At 47.6% G+C, this 19,814-nt stretch overlaps 1 protein-coding gene across 1 annotated transcript in view; it reads left to right on the forward strand.

Moving 5' to 3' along the window:
- The window catches only part of LRRC27 (leucine rich repeat containing 27), a 67,350-nt gene that overhangs the window by 15,916 nt on the left and 31,620 nt on the right, over positions 1-19,814 (forward strand). Inside the window, exon 4 of the mRNA XM_075842373.1 lies at positions 9,188-9,246. Within this exon, the coding sequence (XP_075698488.1) occupies positions 9,188-9,246 (59 nt within the window). The remainder of the gene's footprint in view (positions 1-9,187; positions 9,247-19,814) is intronic.

Genomic DNA, 19,814 nt, shown 5'->3' on the forward strand with positions numbered 1-19,814 from the left:
GTAGTGGGTATCGACTACACTCCTCTTGCTAATGGTTATTTTACACAGTATACCCCTGTTTTTGAACTCCTTGTTGGCTCCATGCATTTGGAGCAGTGCTCTGTACTGTTGATGCAGGGATTATCGTACGATTTGGTTCTAGGCCTTCCCTGGTTGCAGTTGCATAATCCCACGTTTGACTGGAATACTGGGGAGCTAACCAAATGGGGTAATGAATGTGTTACGTCATGTTTTTCTGTTAATTCTATTTCTCCCCCTGAGGAGGCGAACACGCTACCCGAGTTTGTTCAGGACTTCGCTGATGTTTTCTCTAAGGAGGCCTCCGAAGTGTTACCTCCTCATAGAGAATACGATTGCGCTATCGAATTGGTACCAGGAGCTAAGCTCCCTAAGGGTAGGATATTTAATCTTTCTTGTCCCGAACGTGAAGCCATGAGAGAGTATATCCAGGAATGCCTGGCCAAGGGTTACATTCGTCCCTCTACTTCTCCGGTAGGTGCTGGCTTCTTCTTCGTAGGGAAGAAGGATGGTGGTCTTAGGCCATGCATTGACTACCGTAGCCTGAATAAGGTCACGGTAAGGAACCAGTATCCCCTTCCTTTGATTCCTGATCTCTTCAATCAGGTTCAAGGGGCCCAATGGTTCTCTAAGTTGGATCTACGGGGGGCGTATAACCTTATCCGCATCAAAGAGGGGGATGAGTGGAAGACTGCGTTTAACACGCCCGAAGGCCATTTCGAATACCTCGTCATGCCCTTTGGGTTGTGTAATGCCCCTGCGGCCTTCCAGAATTTCATAAATGAGATTTTGAGAAATTACCTGGGGATATTTCTTGTAGTGTACCTTGATGACATACTGGTGTTTTCCAAGGACTGGTCCTCCCACATTGAGCATGTCAGGAAGGTGCTCCAGGTCCTTCGGGAAAACAAACTGTTTGCCAAAACCGAAAAATGTGTGTTTGGGGTACAGGAAATACCATTTTTGGGTCAAATCCTCACTCCTCATGAATTCCGCATGGACCCCGCCAAGGTTCAGGCTGTGGCGGAATGGGTCCAACCTGCCTCCCTGAAGGCGTTACAGTGTTTTTTGGGGTTCGCTAATTATTACAGGAGATTTATTGCTAACTTCTCGGTCATCGCTAAGCCTCTTACGGACCTCACTCGCAAAGGAGCTGATCTCCTCCACTGGCCTCCTGAGGCTGTCCAGGCTTTTGAGGTCCTTAAGAAGTGCTTTATCTCGGCCCCGGTGCTGGTTCAGCCCAACCAAATGGAGCCATTTATCGTGGAAGTTGACGCATCTGAGGTGGGAGTGGGGGCTGTCTTGTCCCAGGGTACCAGGTCCCTCACCCATCTCCGCCCCTGTGCCTACTTCTCCAGGAAGTTTTCGCCAACTGAGAGTAACTATGATATTGGCAACCGCGAACTCTTAGCCATTAAATGGGCATTTGAAGAGTGGCGCCACTTCCTGGAGGGGGCTAGGCACCAGGTAACGGTCCTTACCGACCACAAGAATCTGGTTTTCCTAGAATCTGCCCGGAGGCTAAACCCGAGACAAGCTCGATGGGCGTTATTTTTTACCAGATTCAATTTTTTGGTTACCTATAGGGCTGGGTCTAAAAATATTAAGGCTGATGCACTGTCGCGTAGCTTCATGGCCAGCCCTCCTTCGGAGGAAGATCCTGCTTGTATTTTGCCTCCAGGTATAATCATTTCCTCGATCGATTCTGATTTAGTCTCTGAAATTGCTGCTGATCAAGGTTCAGCTCCCGGGAACCTTCCTGAGAACAAGCTGTTTGTTCCCCTGCAATTCCGGCTAAGGGTACTTAGGGAAAATCATGACTCCGCACTATCTGGTCATCAAGGCATCCTGGGTACCAAACACCTCATTACTAGAAACTATTGGTGGCCTGGGTTGCCTAAAGACGTTAAGGCCTACGTCGCCGCTTGTGAGGTTTGTGCTAGGTCCAAGACTCCCAGGTCCCGACCAGCGGGCTTACTGCGTTCGTTGCCCATTCCCCAGAGACCTTGGACACATATCTCCATGGATTTTATCACCGATTTGCCTCCATCCCAAGGCAAGTCGGTGGTGTGGGTGGTAGTAGACCGCTTCAGTAAGATGTGCCACTTTGTGCCCCTCAAGAAACTACCCAACGCCAAAACGTTGGCTACCTTGTTTGTCAAACACATCCTGCGTCTCCATGGGGTCCCTGTCAATATTGTTTCGGACAGAGGGGTACAATTTGTTTCATTGTTTTGGAGAGCCTTCTGTATGAAGTTGGAGATTGATCTGTCCTTCTCCTCTGCCTTATATCCTGAAACCAATGGCCAAACTGAGAGGACTAATCAATCTCTAGAACAATATTTAAGGTGTTTTGTCTCTGACTGTCAATAGGATTGGGTCTCATTCATTCCCCTCGCCGAATTTTCCCTTAATAACCGGGTCAGTAACTCGTCAGGGGTCTCCCCCTTTTTCTGTAATTTTGGGTTTAATCCACGGTTCTCCTCCGTTTCACCTGGTAGTTCCAACAATCCCGAGGTAGAGGTCGTTCATCGGGAACTGTGCACAGTCTGGGCCCAGGTTCAGAAGAACCTAGAGGCGTCCCAGAGCGTACAAAAAACTCAGGCTGATAGAAAACGTCCTGCTAACCCCCTGTTTATGGTCGGGGATCTGGTGTGGTTGTCGTCTAGGAACTTGCGTCTCAAGGTTCCGTCCAAGAAGTTTGCTCCCCGGTTTATTGGGCCATATAAGGTCATTGAGGTCCTCAATCCTGTCTCATTCCGGCTGGAGTTACCCCCGTCTTTTCGTATACACGACGTGTTTCATGCCTCCCTCCTTAAACGCTGCTCCCCGTCCTTGGCTCCCTCGAGGAGACCTCCTGTTCCCGTCCTCACCCCTGAGGGGGTGGAATTCGAGGTGGCCAAGATTGTGGACAGCAAGATGGTCCAAGGCTCCCTCCAGTACCTGGTCCATTGGAGAGGATACGGGCCCGAGGAGAGGACTTGGGTACCCGCCCGGGATGTTCACGCTGGGGTATTGGTCAGGAGGTTCCACCTGCGCTTCCCCAGTAAGCCAGGTCCACTTAGAAAGGGTCCGGTGGCCCCTCATAAAAGGGGGGGGTACTGTAAAGGATCTGCCAGGCACAGCTTCGGGGTTAACTCCCATAATTAATCAGTCAGCACCTGAATCTACATCCCTGAGACTGACTCCAGCTTCCACCACTCAGGCTGGCAGGCTTAGGAGTGCGAGAGCCTATCGCAACCTGGCCAGACTCAGCTAGCTCCCGCCCTCGGTCTATTTAAGCCTGCCCTTCCTGTCCCCCGGTGCTTGTGATTCTTTTCGTGTGGTTTCCTGGCCCAGCTACAGCTCCTTCTATTTTGATCCTGCTCCATACAGACCCTGGCTTACTGACTACTCTTCTGCTCTTCGTTTGGTACCTCGCACACTCCTGGCTTGACTCGGCTCGTTCACCACTCTGGTTGCTCACGGTGTTGCCGTGGGCAACTGCCCCTTTCCCTTGCTTGTATTCCCTTGTATGTTTGTCGTGCATGTAAAGGATCTGCCAGGCACTACGTCTGGGTATACTCCCAGGATTAATCAGTCGACACCTGAGGCCAGACCTCTGAGACTGACACCTGCTCCCACCAATCAGGGTGGCAGGCTCAGGAGTGGGAGAGCCTATCGCGGCCTGGTCAGTCAGAGTTAGCTCCGCCCCCTGTCCATTTATACCTGCCGTTTTCTCTTCCTCCTTGCTTCTTATTCTTCTTGGATTCCTGGCCCCACTGCTGCCTTGCTCCAGCCTGCTTCTGCCGTGCTTCTGCCTTGCTTCAGTTCCGTTTATCCTGCGTTGCTCTGCCCCTGGCTTGCTTCTGCTCCGTGCTCCCCTTTGTATACTCCACTACTTCCTGATCCTGACTGGCTCATTCACCGCTCCGTTTCCTCGCGGCGTTCCGTGGGCTACTGTATTCCCTTGCGTGTTCCCTGTTTGTACTCCTTGCACTTAGACAGCGTAGGGACCGCCGCCAAGTTGTACCCCGTCGCCTAGGGCGGGTCGTTGCAAGTAGGCAGGGACAGGGCGGTGGGTAGATTAGGGCTCACTTGTTCCCTTCACCTCCTTCCTGCCATTACATAATAACAAGCCCTTACCTAGTCTACCATTTCTTCTACGCTGACGCTGTCATGGACCCCCTTGAGACCCTGACCCAGCAGATGCAGGGCCTCTCCCTACAGGTCTAGGCCCTGGCTCAGAGGGTCAATCAGTCTGACGCTGCCTTTGTAGTACCCCTCACCTCACCTTTAGAACCCAACCTCAAGTTACCTGACCGGTTCTCAGGGGACCGTAAGACTTTTCTCTCCTTCCGGGAGAGTTGCAGACTTTATTTCCGCCTAAGACCTCACTCCTCAGGTTCCAAGAACCAGCGGGTGGGTATCATTATATCCCGACTCCAAGAAGGGCCCCAAGAGTGGGCCTTCTCCTTGGCTCCTGACGCCCCTGAACTTTCCTCCGTTGATCGGTTTTTCTCTGCCCTCGGTCTCATTTACGACGAGACTGACAGGACTGCCTTAGCCGAGAGTCAGCTGGTGACCTTACGTCAGGGTAGGAGACCTGTTGAGGAATACTGTTCTGATTTTAGAAAGTGGTGCGTAGCTTCTCGGTGGAACGACCCGGCCCTAAAGTGCCAGTTTAGGTTAGGATTATCTGACGCCCTGAAGGATCTGCTGGTTAGCTACCCCTCTTCTGACTCCCTAGACCAGGTTATGGCCCTAGCAGTACGACTTGACCGAAGTCTCAGGGAACGTCAGCTTGAACGTTTCAATGTTTTCCCCTCTGACTGCCCTGCGATTCCCCCTGAGGTCCCGTCTCCTCGCTCTTCCACGGAGGACTCGGAGGTACCTATGCAACTCGGGGCCTCCATGTCCCCTCGACAACGTAGAATGGTCTCTGCTTCTATTGTGGGGACGACAAGCATCTACTGAACACCTGTCCCAGGCGCAAGAATAAGCAGCCGGAAAACTTCCGCGCCTAAGTGATCATCGGGGAGGTCACTTGGGCGCACAGGTATTTCCCGTTAATACTAAACGCAATAAGATTTTGCTTCCCTTTCAGGTCTCGTTTGCTGACCGGTCTGCCACTGGCAGTGCCTTCGTGGATTCGGGCTCATCTGCTAATATCATGTCTGTGGAATTTGCTATGTCTCTAAAAATGCCTTTTATTGATTTACCTTATCCTATCCCGGTAGTGGGTATCGACTCCACTCCTCTTGCTAATGGTTATTTTACTCAGCATACTCCTGTTTTTGAACTCCGTGTTGGCTCCATGCATTTGGAGCAGTGCTCTGTACTGGTGATGCAGGGATTATCGTCCGATCTGGTATTAGGTCTTCCCTGGTTGCAGCTGTATAATCCCACGTTTGATTGGAATACTGGGGATCTCACCAAATGGGGTAGTGATTGCCTGATGTCATGTCTTTCGGTTAACTCTATTTCTCCCCGGGAGGAGGTAAACACGCTTCCTGAGTTTGTTCAGGACTTCGCTGATGTGTTTTCTAAGGAGGCCTCCGAGGTGTTGCCCCCTCATAGAGATTACGATTGCGCCATCGATTTGGTGCCTGGTGCCAAGCTTCCTAAGGGGAGGATATTTAATCTTTCATGTCCTGAACGTAAAGCTATGAGGGAGTATATCCAAGAATGCCTGGCCAAGGGTTTCATTCGCCCCTCGACTTCTCCTGTAGGTGCTGGCTTCTTCTTCGTGGGGAAGAAGGATGGTGGTCTTAGAACGTGCATTGATTATCGGAACTTGAATAAGGTCACAGTAAGGAACCAGTATCCCCTTCCTTTGATTCCGGATCTTTTTAATCAGGTTCAGGGGGCCCAATGGTTCTCTAAGTTCGATCTACGGGGGGCATATAACCTTATCCGCATCAAAGAGGGGGATGAGTGGAAAACTGCGTTCAACACGCCCGAAGGTCATTTCGAACACCTAGTCATGCCCTTTGGGTTGTGTAATGCCCCTGCCGTCTTCCAGAATTTTATTAATGAAATTCTGAGAGATTACCTGGGTAATTTTCTTGTAGTGTACCTTGATGACATACTGGTGTTTTCCAAGGACTGGTCCTCGCACCTGGAGCATGTCAGGAAGGTCCTCCAGGTCCTTCGGGAAAATAATCTGTTTGCGAAGACCGAAAAGTGTGTGTTTGGGGTACAGGAGATACCATTTTTAGGTCAAATCCTCACTCCTCATGAATTCCGCATGGACCCTGCCAAGGTTCAGGCTGTGGCGGAATGGGTCCAACCTGCCTCCTTGAAGGCGCTACAGTGTTTTTTGGGGTTCGCTAACTATTACAGGAGATTTATTGCCAACTTCTCGGTCGTCGCTAAGCCTCTTACGGACCTCACTCGCAAGGGTGCTGATGTCCTCCATTGGCCCCCTGAGGCCGGCCAGGCTTTTGAGACCCTCAAGTAGTGCTTTATCTCGGCCCCCGTGCTGGTTCAGCCCAACCAAATGGAGCCATTTATTGTGGAGGTTGACGCGTCCGAGGTGGGAGTGGGGGCCGTCTTATCCCAGGGTACCAGCTCCCTCACCCATCTCCGCCCCTGTGCTTACTTCTCTAGGAAGTTTTCGCCCACGGAGTGTAACTATGATATTGGCAACCGCGAACTTTTAGCCATTAAATGGGCTTTTGAAGAGTGGTGTCACTTCTTGGAGGGGGCCAGACACCAGGTAACGGTCCTTACTGACCATAAGAATCTGGTTTTCCTAGAATCTGCCCGGAGGCTTAATCCTAGACAAGCTCGTTGGGCACTATTCTTTACCAGATTTAATTTCTTGGTTACCTATAGGGCTGGGTCCAAAAATATTAAGGCTGATGCACTGTCACGTAGTTTCATGGCTAATCCTCCTTCTGAGAAGGATCCTGCTTGTATTTTACCCCCTGGTATAATTGTTTCTGCCACTGATTCTGACTTAGCCTCTGACATCGCGGCTGATCAAGGTTCCGCTCCCGGGAACCTCCCTGGGGACAAACTGTTTGTCGCCCTGCAATACCGGCTAAGGGTACTCAGGGAAAACCATGACTCCGCTCTATCTGGTCATCCTGGCATCTTGGGTACCAAACTCCTCATTACCAGAAACTATTGGTGGCCTGGGTTGCCTAAAGACGTTAGGGCTTACGTCGCCGCTTGTGAGGTCTGTGCTAGGTCCAAGACCCCTAGGTCCCGACCTGCGGGCTTACTACGTTCCTTGCTCATTCCCCAGAGACCTTGGACCCATATCTCCATGGATTTTATCACCGATTTGCCTCCATCTCAGGGCAAGTCGGTGGTGTGGGTGGTAGTAGACCGCTTCAGCAAGATGTGCCACTTTGTGCCCCTTAAGAAACTACCTAACGCCAAGACGTTAGCTTCTTTGTTTGTGAAACACATTCTGCGTCTCCATGGGGCCCCAGTCAATATCGTTTCGGACAGAGGGGTACAATTTGTTTCCTTATTTTGGAGAGCTTTTTGTAAAAAGTTGGAGATTGATCTATCCTTCTCCTCCGCCTTCCATCCCGAAACTAATGGCCAAACGGAAAGGACTAACCAATCCCTGGAACAATATTTAAGGTGTTTCATTTCTGACTGTCAATTTGATTGGGTCTCATTCCTTCCCCTCGCCGAATTTTCCCTGAATAACCGGGTCAGTAACTCGTCAGGGGTCTCCCCGTTTTTCTGTAATTTCGGGTTTAATCCTAGGTTCTCCTCCGTTTCCCCTGGTTGTTCCAATAATCCCGAGGTAGAGGACGTTCATCGGGAACTGTGCACAGTCTGGGCCCAGGTTCAGAAGAACCTAGAGGCGTCCCAGAGCGTACAAAAGATTCAGGCTGATTGTAGACGTTCTGCTAATCCCCGGTTTGTCGTCGGGGATCTGGTGTGGTTGTCGTCGAGGAACTTGCGCCTTAAGGTCCCGTCCAGGAAGTTTGCTTGAAGTCCTCAACCCTGTATCCTTCCGTCTGGAGCTGCCCCCATCCTTTCGCATACACGACGTCTTCCATGCCTCCCTCCTGAAACGCTGCTCCCCGTCCTGGTCCCCCTCGAGGAAACCTCCTGTTTCCGTTCTCACCCCTGAGGGGGTGGAATTCGAGGTGGCCAAGATTGTGGACAGTAGGATGATCCAGGGCTCCCTCCAGTACCTGGTCCATTGGAGAGTATACGGGCCGGAGGAGAGGACTTGGGTACCTGCTCGAGATGTTCACGCTGGGGTATTGATCAGGAGGTTCCACCTTCTCTTCCCCACTAAACCGGGTCCTCTTAGTAAGGGTCCGGTGGCCCCTCATAAAAGGGGGAGTACTGTAAAGGATCTGCCAGGCACTACGTCTGGGTATACTCCCAGGATTAATCAGTCGACACCTGAGGCCAGACCTCTGAGACTCACACCTGCTCCCACCAATCAGGGTGGCAGGCTCAGGAGTGGGAGAGCCTATCGCGGCCTGGTCAGTCAGAGTTAGCTCCGCCCCCTGTCCATTTATACCTGCCGTTTTCTCTTCCTCCTTGCTTGTTATTCTTCTTGGATTCCTGGCCCCACTGCTGCCTTGCTCCAGCCTGCTTCTGCCGTGCTTCTGCCTTGCTTCAGTTCCGTTTATCCTGCGTTGCTCTGCCCCTGGCTTGCTTCTGCTCCGTGCTCCCCTTTGTATACTCCACTACTTCCTGATCCTGACTGGCTCATTCACCGCTCCGTTTCCTCGCGGCGTTCCGTGGGCTACTGTATTCCCTTGCGTGTTCCCTGTTTGTACTCCTTGCACTTAGACAGCGTAGGGACCGCCGCCAAGTTGTACCCCGTCGCCTAGGGCGGGTCGTTGCAAGTAGGCAGGGACAGGGCGGTGGGTAGATTAGGGCTCACTTGTTCCCTTCACCTCCTTCCTGCCATTACAGTGCACTTACTGAGCGCAGGGACCGCCGCCCAGTTGTACCCCGTCGCCTAGGGCGGGTCGTTGCAAGTAGGCAGGGACAGAGTGGCGGGTAGACTAGGGCTCACTTGTCCGTTTCCCTACCCCCCGTCATTACAGGTTAATTGGCTTTTCATGAAATTCACCCTAGTGTGTGATGACAACCCCTGTACAGCGCTGTAAAATATGTATTAGCAACAGGAAATAAATCAATACGTTGTTATGCTTACCAGTCCCATAAAATGTAACTGTTTTTACTTTTCCTTAAGGCAACTACAATATCTTCTTCTTGAAGGAAATCCCATAAAAGTGCTTCCCATAGAGCTTGGTAAGTGAAGTGTTTTGTAGATTTATATATGCTATATACGGAATATATAAAAAAAAAAATCCTTTAACTTACTGGACTGTCAAATATTCCAGATTTACAGACAGTCATAAAAAACTACATAAAACTCACTTGTAAAGGTAAAAGAACAGACCCAAAATGGAATGTTAATGCAACATGTAGTCCTATAATCAGAGGAATCTCCTTGTTTGGTCATCTCTTTGTTTAGTCTTCTCTGAAATTCCCCATTATAATTCAGTTCTGTGCTAGATTACCAGACTTTCTGGATGCTCGAATGTCAGATTAAAAGCGTTTCACTATGTGTAGCCAAATAGATTACCAACTAATATTACTTAGCACTTCTCTATCTTGTCGGCCCTATGGTTTTCCAACCTGTGAGGTCACACAGGGAGCATCAGTTGTTCATGGTAAAGGAGGCGCTACCTATGATCTGGTCCAGGGCTTTTGACAATGACAAAAATTAATATTAATTGTATAGCAGTATTATTTAGACATTGTATAGCACGGTTATTAGATTACTTTATGTATGGATCTATTATTTGGTGATTGTATGGGGTATTATTTGAGCACTGTATGGGGGTATTATTTGCACACTGTATGGTGGTATTATTTGAGCACTGTATGATAGTATTATTTGAGCTTTGTATAGGGGTATTATTTGATCGGTATGGGGGTACTATTTGAGCACTGTATGGTGATATTTGAGCACTGTATGAGGCTATTATTTGATCACTGTATGGGAGTATTATTTGTGCACTGTATGGTGGTATTATTTGGTCACTGTATGGAGGTATTAGAGCACTGTATGGCAGTATTAGAGCACAGTATGGTGGTATTATTTGAGCACTGTATGGTAGAATTATTTGGGCACTCTATGATATTATTTGAGCACAGTATGGTGCTATTATTTGAGCACAGTATGGTGCTATTTGAGCACAGTATGGTGCTATTATTTGAGCACAGTATGGTGCTATTATTTGAGCACTGTATGGGAGTATTATTTGAGCACTGTATGGGGGTATTATTTAAAGCACTGTATGGTGGTAGTTTTTTAAGCACTGTATGTTGGTATTATTTAAACACTGTATGTTGGCATAATTTGAGCACTGTATTTACTTTGGCATTGTACTGTGTATTATTTTTGCAGTGTATGGTGGTGGTGGCACTGTATAGCATTGTTATTTAGACAGCTGAATGGAAGTGTTATTTGACCAGCGTATGGTACTATTATTTGACCAACCTATTGTATAGAGGTTATAATTAGTCAGTATATGGTATTGTTATTTGTACACTGTATGTCAGTACATCATATGGTGGAGGGGGCACCAACAGAAGGTATCCCACAGAGCAAAATCCAACATAAAGCCGCCCCTGCTTATCTACTCTTGTATTGGAACACACAGAGCTGTAAGATAGATTCCTGCTGAATAAGATGTTACAAATGAATTAAATACAAAAATATTTTTCAAATACTTTGTTGTGTTAAGTATACTTTTCTTAAATGACCTATTTATATCTATGAGGTTAATTCATTTTTTAGAATGAGATGGATTTATTGCAATCACTGTTGCTCAATGATTTAGTTGTCATACACTCTTCTTTAGGTGTTATTGATTTTGCCGCTGATTTGATTGCAATTAAATAATTTAATCACAGAGTTCCTGATGTATAATTTGCATATTTTATCACAAGATATTATTTACTCTTTAGACTGCACGTATAAGTGGTAGGAAAATATAGCGCAGTGTTTGACATCAGATTTAACATACAGAAGGTAAAAGTCGGGGTATCAGCTAGTCAGACATTAACTAAATCATACACATCTTTTATGGGGAACAGTTATTATAAGGAAATCCTACACAAGGCAAAAGTGGTTGAAGGTGCATGAGGATATAGTCCCTTCACTACTGCATTTATAAAACGTAAAGATATTTTCAGCTGTATGTAATTCGAGCTAAATACTAGCTGTTATTATTCTTTTAGGGAACAATGATAGTTGACATTCCCTAGTGTCCACTGGGGAGAAGGACAGGATTCCTTGGTGTCCAGTGGGGAGAAGGATATGTTATATTCCCTTGTGTCCAATGGGGAGAAGGATAGGTTACATTCCTTGATGTACAGGTGGGGGGAGAAAAGGCTATCTTCCCTGGTGTCTGGTGGAAGCATAAAAGGGGCCCTTAAATCAAGTGGAAATAAGAATATGTTATATTTCTTGGTGTCCAGTGAGGAGAAGGATAGGATATATTCCTTGGGGAGGATATGTTATATTGCCTGGTGTCCAGTGAGGAGAAGGGTAGGTTATATTCCCTAGTGTCCAGTGGGGAGGATAGGATATATTCCCTGTTGTCCAGTAGGGAGAGGGATAGGATATATTCCTCAGTATCCAGTGGGGAGAAGGATAGGATATATTCCATGGTGTCCAGTAGGGAGAGGGATAGGATATATCCCTGCTGTCCAGTTTGGAGAGGGATAGGATATATTCCCAGTGTTCAGTAGGGATAAGGATAGGTTTTATTTCCAGGTGTCCAGTGGTGAAAAGGATAGGATATATTTCCTTCTGTCCAATGGGGAGAAGGATAGGATATATTCCCTAGTGTCCAGTGGGGAGAAGGATAGGATATATTCCCTGGTGTCCAGTAGGGAGAGGGATAGGATATATTCCTAGTATTCAGAAGGGATAAGGATAGGTTACTTCCACAATATCCAGTGGGGAGAAGGATAGGATATATTCCCAGTGTTCAGTAGATATAAGGATAGTTTTTTTTTCCAGGTGTCCAGTGGGGAGAAGGATAGGATATATTCCCTGGTGTCCAGTGGGGGGAAGAATAGGATATATTCCCTAGTGTCCAGTGGGGAGAAGGATAGGATATATTCCTTGGTGTCCAGTGGGGAGAAGAATAGGATATATTCCTTGTGTAGAAGGATATGTTATATTCCCTAGTGTCCAGTGGGGAGAAGGATAGGATATACTTCCTGTTGTCCAGTAGAGAGAAGGATAGGATAGTAGGTGTTTAGTAGGGATATGGATAGATTATATTCTCTAGTGTTTAGTGGGGAGAAGGATAATTTTTATTCCTAGTGTTCAGTAGGGATAAGGATAGGTTACATTCCACAATATCCAGTGGGGTGAAAGATAGGATATATTAATGGTGTTCAGTAGGGATAAGGATAGTTTATATTCTCTGGTGTCAGTGGGGAGAAGGATAGGTTATATTCCCTGGTATATATTTCCCAGTGTCCAATAGGGAGAAAGATAGGTGGTATTACTAGCATTCAGTGGGAAGAAGGATAGGTTATATTCTCTGGTGTCCAGTAAGAAGGATAGATTATATTCCCTGGTATCCAGTGGGGAGAAGGATAGGTTATATTCCCTGGTGTATATTTCCCAGTGCCCAGTAGGGAGAAAAATAAGTGGTATTACTGGCATTCAGTGGGAAGGATAGGTTGTATTCCTAGTACTCCATATGGAGGGAGAGGTTTGTTACAACCATGGGAGTCTTTTTGGATGGGGGTTCATCATATTCTCAGGTGTCCAGGTTATAGGTATGCAGTGATAAATAATATCCCCTGATTTACAGTGATTCAAGGAGGATATTACATACTTAAGACAGAGTCTCACGGTTTGTCCCGCTGTTGCCCATAAGTGGCTGGAACTGATGATTATTCAAAGTGCCCAATAACAGTGGGAAATCTGTGAGTTGCTCGGTAGTTGCTGGCAGGTGTCACGATCTAAGGGGTATGTGGACCCACTAGGCCGCTTCGCCGTAGCGGAGTGGCAGCTGGCCAAACAACAGTCCATATCAAAGTATATGCAAAGTCCTAGCACAAGAGTACCTGTAAGGGTATGTTCACACACACTAATTACGGACGTAATTCGGGCGTTTTTGCCCCGAATTACGTCCGAAAATTGCGGCTTGAAAGCGTTGACAAACATCTGCCCATTGAAAGCAATGGGCTGACGTTTGTCTGTTCCCACGAGGCGTATATTTACGCGCCGCTGTCAATTGACGGCGCGTAAATAGACGCCCGCGTCAAAGAAGTGACCTGTCACTTCTTGGGGCGTAATTGGAGCCGTTATTCATTGACTTCAATGAAAAGCAGCGCCAATTACGTCCGTAATGGACGCAGTGTTCAAGCGCCTGCACATGCCGTTACGGCTGAAATTACGGGGATGTTTTCTCCTGAAAACATCCCCGTAATTTCAGCCGTTACGGATGCTGCCGTGTGAACATACCCTTAGAGTCCAGACAACAACAGCAACAGGATACAGGAAGCAGGATACGGGAACACTGGCAGCAGGATACAACTAAGGGACAACAACAATGCTCAGGCAAGGAATTGAATGACGAAGACCTTTTTATAGTCCAGGGTGATCTGGGGATTGGATAGGGAACTTTTATTAAGCACGTGCAGGCCCTTTCAGACCGGGGATGAGCGTGCGCACCTTAACAGTCAGTCCAGGACGGCTGTACGAGCTGGTGTCTCCTAGGGGGAAGATGGTGGCATGAGGCCAGGAGTCTGCGGTCACGAGCTTCCGACAGAGGGGAGAGGTGGCAGTCCGCGGCCATAGCCGTAACAGCAGGAAGACGAAAAGTGAGCTATTCTACTGTCCTCTCCATATGGGGACCTGCAAGACCCTCAGGCATAGGGTCATGTAGCATCTACGACCTCTATGTTACGACTCCTGTTGTTGTCCCACTGTAGGAGTCTGACTTTGCCCTAGTTGCTGCAAAAAGATTTTTACTGATGATACATTTGTGCACCATAAAAATGTAGTGGCTGTTAGTGGACAAGTCAGGAGATATAAAGTGAAGTAAATATTAATTTGGTATATTTCTCTTTCAAATTCAGATAAAGCAAATAAAAATTTCCCTAATAATGATTATACACATTGTGCTTCTTGTACCTTAAACAGTGAAATGACCCTCCACCCCGCACATATTTTTCATCAGCCACTAGGGTGCTGTGGTTTTATTGCGTTTTAAGTTTTAGTAAGCAGCTAAGTCTCTAAAATTACACCAGTATTTTATTTTAATCCAGCTAAAGTTATTTAAATCTCAATAAAACCATTAATAGATCGTTACCAATTCCATCTGCTGAGACGTGACTCAGATGGTTTCGTTTTCCTCTACGTCGTAACAGTTAAGATTAATTGCAGCCATTTTCTGTGCTGCTGAGCATGAATGTTTGCTAATGCATTCTGGCAATTGTATTTCACCATGCAGAACATAGCGTATATATAGATAGTCGCCCAAATGTATTTCACACTGTGACAATATAATATTGTTTTTCTTCCTTTGTTGCATTATAAAAACTTGCAAATGAGTTATATGGAATGAAATATGTTTTAACGCCTTCCTGACGAAATTAGTGGATATGCTGGTCATAAGTAAAATTATACTAGTGGGTGAAAGCGATGGTTCGGGGTGAAGTGGCAATGGTTATTAGTGTTCATTTGTGTTTGTTACATTTGAACTAACTTTTTATTTTGTTACTTTTATGGTTGTGTTTTTAGAAAACTGACAACGGTTTACAACTATTATGCAAAGAAATGGCAACATAATTATCTTTTTATATAATAAATTTTTTGTCTAATCATGAGCACGGTTATTTACAGGGCTTGGTGTATCTATTGTTTGTTTTGGATGGTAGTGTCATGTATTGGATCTTCTGCGTAAAGGAAAACCCACATACACCGCATAAAGTCACTACTTAAGTGACCCCCACCGCCATCTATGGCTGCTTCAGCTGTAATTAAGCGCATAATTGCAAATATATAAAACATTACAGAATGAAATTATACAATTCTGCCTTCTTAGAGCCACCACTAGGGGGAGCTTAGGAGCCTACTGCGTACTGATATATTATTGATTTCAATGGGAACCGTATAAATCTGTTTTCAATATTTTTGCATTATTCTATTCTATACCTTATATTTTATAAGATCTGGGTACTACTTTTATTACTTAAGGAGAAATGCAATGAAACAACTAAAACACCATGGACCAACAAGCGTAACACTGTTGTAGCATGGGAGAGGAAAAGTAGGTCACAATTATGTAACAAAGTATAGTTGGGGCACCCCCGAAAAAGTTTAAAAAAGGCCTTTACAGTCCCTTAAAGGCATTGTTTGAGATTTAAAAAAATGTATATTGTTTTATATTTGAATATATTAGAAACAGCACTACTGTTACGACCATCAGGTTGTGGACCAACTGGACTACTCCACCAGTTTGGCTTTGGGCATTATCTAAGTATCCTTCTCGGGCTTCACAGTTTTACCCCTATAAAAGTATCTGGTCTTTGCTGCGGGAAGGCTACCAGTTCCCTACCCCTTGAGGTGATCCCAGTGAAGTAGCTGCTGGCCCACAGACTAGGAACTGACACTGGCAGATGGTACCTTGATGGATGGAAACTTCAGGCTTGTCACCGCCAGTAGGAGTCAAACTGACCGTGAGCAGCTGGATGGAAGCTGATAGCCAATCGCTGGACACAGGTGGATAGTGGATGACTAGACCCAGGCAGGTAGCGAGTAGCTGGACACGGGCAGGTAGTGGGTAGCTGGACACTGGCTGATGATAGGTAGCTGGAGGCAGGCAGCGGATAACTGGATACAAGCTGACAATAGCAGAAATATCGGACTAGATACAGGCTGGTAGCAGATAACTGGATACAGGCTGACAATAGACATCAATAGCGGACTGTATACAGGCTGATAACGGATAGCTGGGTACTGGCTGACAACAGACAGAAATAGCAAACTGGATACAGGCTGGTAGCGGATAACTGAATACAGGCTGACAAAAGATAGCAATAGTGGACTGAAATCAGATTTACACAGGAACCTTTGCAGTACACAACTTGGTTGTTCTAATGTATCTCAGGCACCATGTGAATAGTGGAGGTATCTTAAATAGTCCTGGGGGCACCAGGGGTTGGGTGAGTGACGTTGCGGGCGCGAGCAGAGGACAATAGCCGACGCCGGCAGCCTGGGAGAAATGCAGGCCGCCGGGGGTTGTACGAGACCCAGCGTCTGGGACCACCGGCAGAAGCGGGACTCGCCGGCAGCGTTACAACCAGTCTGGTCCATCAGCTGCCACCCTCTGTTCTTCGCTCTAACATGAGCAGCTGCTGCCAAAGCTAATAAAATCATGGGATGCTTTAAAAAAAAAAAAAAGCATAGATGCCCATGACAAGAATATAATTTTTCCTCTAATATGTACAATTTTGGGCACCTGTGTATAAGAAGGACATGGCTGAACTAGAACGGGTGCAAAGAAGGGCGACAAAGGTAATTAAGGGAATGGGTGGATTACAGTAACAAGAAAGATTATCAAACTAGGGGCTATTCAGTTTGAAAAAAATGACGGCTTAGTGGTGATCTAATTACAATCTACAAATATGTGAATGGACGGTACAGAAATCTTTCTAATTATTTTTTTATATCTATGCCTGTAACTGTTAGGGATCTGCCAGGTACTACATCTAGGTATACTCCTGGGATTAATCAATCCACACCTGAGGCCAGACCTGTTCGACTGACACCATCTCCCACCAACCAGGGTGGCAGGCTCAGGAGTGGGAGAGCCTATCGCGGCCTGGTCAGTCGGAGTTAGCTCCGCCCCCTGTCCTTTATTACCTGCTGTGTTCTCCTCCTCAGTGCTTGTAATTCTTTTGTATTACTGGCCCCACTGCTGCTTGCTCCAGCCTGCTTCTGCCGTGCTTCTGCCTTGCTGCTGTTCTGCTTAACCCGCTTTGCTTTGCCTCCGGCTTGCTTCCTCCTCCGTGCTCACTTGGGTATACTCCACTTCATCCTGGTCCTGACAACTCATTCACCGCTCCGTTTCCACGCGGCGTTCCGTGGGCTACTGCCCCTTCCCTTGCGTGTTCCCTGTTTGTTCTCCCGTGCACTTAGACAGCGTAGGGACCGCCGCCCAGTTGTACCCCGTCGCCTAGGGCGGGTCGTTGCAAGTAGGCAGGGACAGGGCGGTGGGTAGATTAGGGCTCACTTTCCCTTCACCTCCTTCCTGCCATTACATAATTACAAGCCCCTTACCTAGTCTACCATTTCCCCTACGCTGACGCTATCATGGACCCCCTTGAGACCCTGACCCAGCAGATGCAGGGCCTCTCCCTACAGGTCCAGGCCCTGGCCCAGAGGGTCAACCAGGGTGACGCTGCCGTAGTAGTTCCCCTCACCTCACCTCTAGAACCCGACCTCAAGTTACCTGACCGGTTCTCAGGGGACCGTAAGACATTTCTCTCCTTCCGGGAGAGTTGCAGACTGTATTTCCGCCTTAAACCCCACTCCTCAGGTTCCGAGAACCAGCGGGTGGGTATCATCATATCCCGACTCCAGGAAGGGCCCCAAGAGTGGGCCTTCTCCTTGGCTCCTGACGCCCCTGAACTTTCCTCTGTTGATCGCTTTTTCTCTGCCCTCGGACTCATTTATGACGAGACTGACAGGACTGCTTTAGCCGAGAGTCAGCTGGTGACCTTACGTCAGGGTAGCAGACCGGTTGAGGAGTACTGTTCTGATTTTAGAAAGTGGTGCGTAGCTTCTCGGTGGAACGATCCGGCCCTAAGGTGCCAGTTTAGGTTAGGATTATCTGACGCCCTGAAGGATCTGCTTGTTAGCTACCCCTCTTCTGACTCCCTTGACCAGGTTATGGCCCTAGCAGTACGACTTGACCGACGTCTCAGGGAACGTCAGCTTGAACGCTTCAATGTGCTCCCCTCTGACTTTTCTGCGATTCCCCCCGAGGTCCCGTCTCCTCGCCCCTCCACGGAGGACTCGGAGGTACCTATGCAACTCGGGGCCTCCATGTCCCCTCGACAACGTAGGGAGTTTCGCAGAATGAATGGTCTCTGCTTCTACTGTGGGGACGACAAGCATCTACTGAACACCTGTCCCAGGCGCAGGAATAAAAAGCCGGAAAACTTCCGCGCCTAAGTGATCATCGGGGAGGTCACTTGGGCGCACAGGTATTTCCCGTTAATGTGAAACGCAATAAAATTTTGCTTCCCTTTCAGGTCTCGTTTGCTGGCCGGTCTGCCACGGGCAGTGCCTTCGTGGATTCTGGCTCATCTGCTAATATCATGTCTGTGGAATTTGCTATGTCTCTAAAAATGCCTTTTATTGATTTACCTTATCCTATCCCTGTAGTAGGTATCGACTCCACTCCCCTTGCTAATGGTTATTTTACTCAGCATACTCCTGTTTTTGAACTCCTGGTTGGCTCCATGCATTTGGAGCAGTGCTCTGTACTGGTGATGCAGGGATTATCGTCTGATCTGGTATTAGGTCTTCCCTGGTTGCAGCTGCATAATCCCACGTTTGATTGGAATACTGGGGATCTCACCAAATGGGGTAGTGAATGTCTTATGTCATGTCTTTCTGTTAACTCTATTTCTCCCCGGGAGGAGGTAAACACGCTTCCTGAGTTTGTTCAGGACTTCGCCGATGTGTTTTCTAAGGAGGCCTCCGAGGTGTTGCCCCCCCATAGAGATTACGATTGCGCCATCGATTTGGTGCCTGGTGCCAAGCTTCCTAAGGGTAGGATATTTAATCTTTCATGTCCTGAACGTGAAGCTATGAGGGTGTATATCCAAGAATGCCTGGCCAAGGGTTTCATTCGCCCCTCGACTTCTCCTGTAGGTGCTGGCTTCTTCTTTGTGGGGAAGAAGGATGGTGGTCTTAGGCCGTGCATTGATTATCGGAACCTGAATAAGGTCACCGTAAGGAACCAGTACCCACTTCCTTTGATTCCGGATCTTTTTAATCAGGTTCAGGGAGCCCAATGGTTTTCTAAGTTCGATCTACGGGGGGCATATAACCTTATCCGCATCAAAGAGGGGGATGAGTGGAAAACTGCGTTCAACACACCCGAGGGTCATTTCGAATACTTGGTCATGCCCTTTGGGTTGTGTAATGCCCCTGCTGTCTTCCAGAATTTTATTAATGAAATCCTGAGAGATTACCTGGGTAATTTTCTTGTTGTGTACCTTGATGACATACTGGTGTTTTCCAAGGACTGGTCCTCCCACGTGGAGCATGTCAGGAAGGTGCTCCAGGTCCTTCGGGAGAATAATCTGTTTGCTAAGACTGAAAAATGTGTCTTTGGGGTACAGGAGATACCATTTTTAGGGCAAATCCTCACTCCTCATGAATTCCGCATGGACCCTGCCAAGGTTCAGGCTGTGGCGGAATGGGTCCAACCTGCCTCCCTTAAGGCGTTACAGTGTTTTTTAGGGTTCGCCAACTATTACAGGAGATTTATTGCCAACTTCTAGGTCGTCGCTAAGCCTCTTACGGACCTTACTCGCAAGGGTGCTGATGTCCTCCATTGGCCCCCTGAGGCCGTCCAGGCCTTTGAGACCCTTAAGAAGTGCTTTATCTCGGCCCCCGTGCTGATTCAGCCCAACCAAGAGGAGCCATTTATTGTGGAGGTTGACGCATCCGAGGTGGGAGTGGGGGCCGTCTTGTCCCAGGGTACCAGCTCCCTCACCCATCTCCGCCCCTGTGCTTACTTCTCTAGGAAGTTTTCGCC

Source organism: Rhinoderma darwinii, chromosome 11 (assembly GCF_050947455.1).
Source record: "Rhinoderma darwinii isolate aRhiDar2 chromosome 11, aRhiDar2.hap1, whole genome shotgun sequence".
In the NCBI taxonomy this organism is placed as follows: Eukaryota; Metazoa; Chordata; class Amphibia; order Anura; family Rhinodermatidae; genus Rhinoderma; species Rhinoderma darwinii.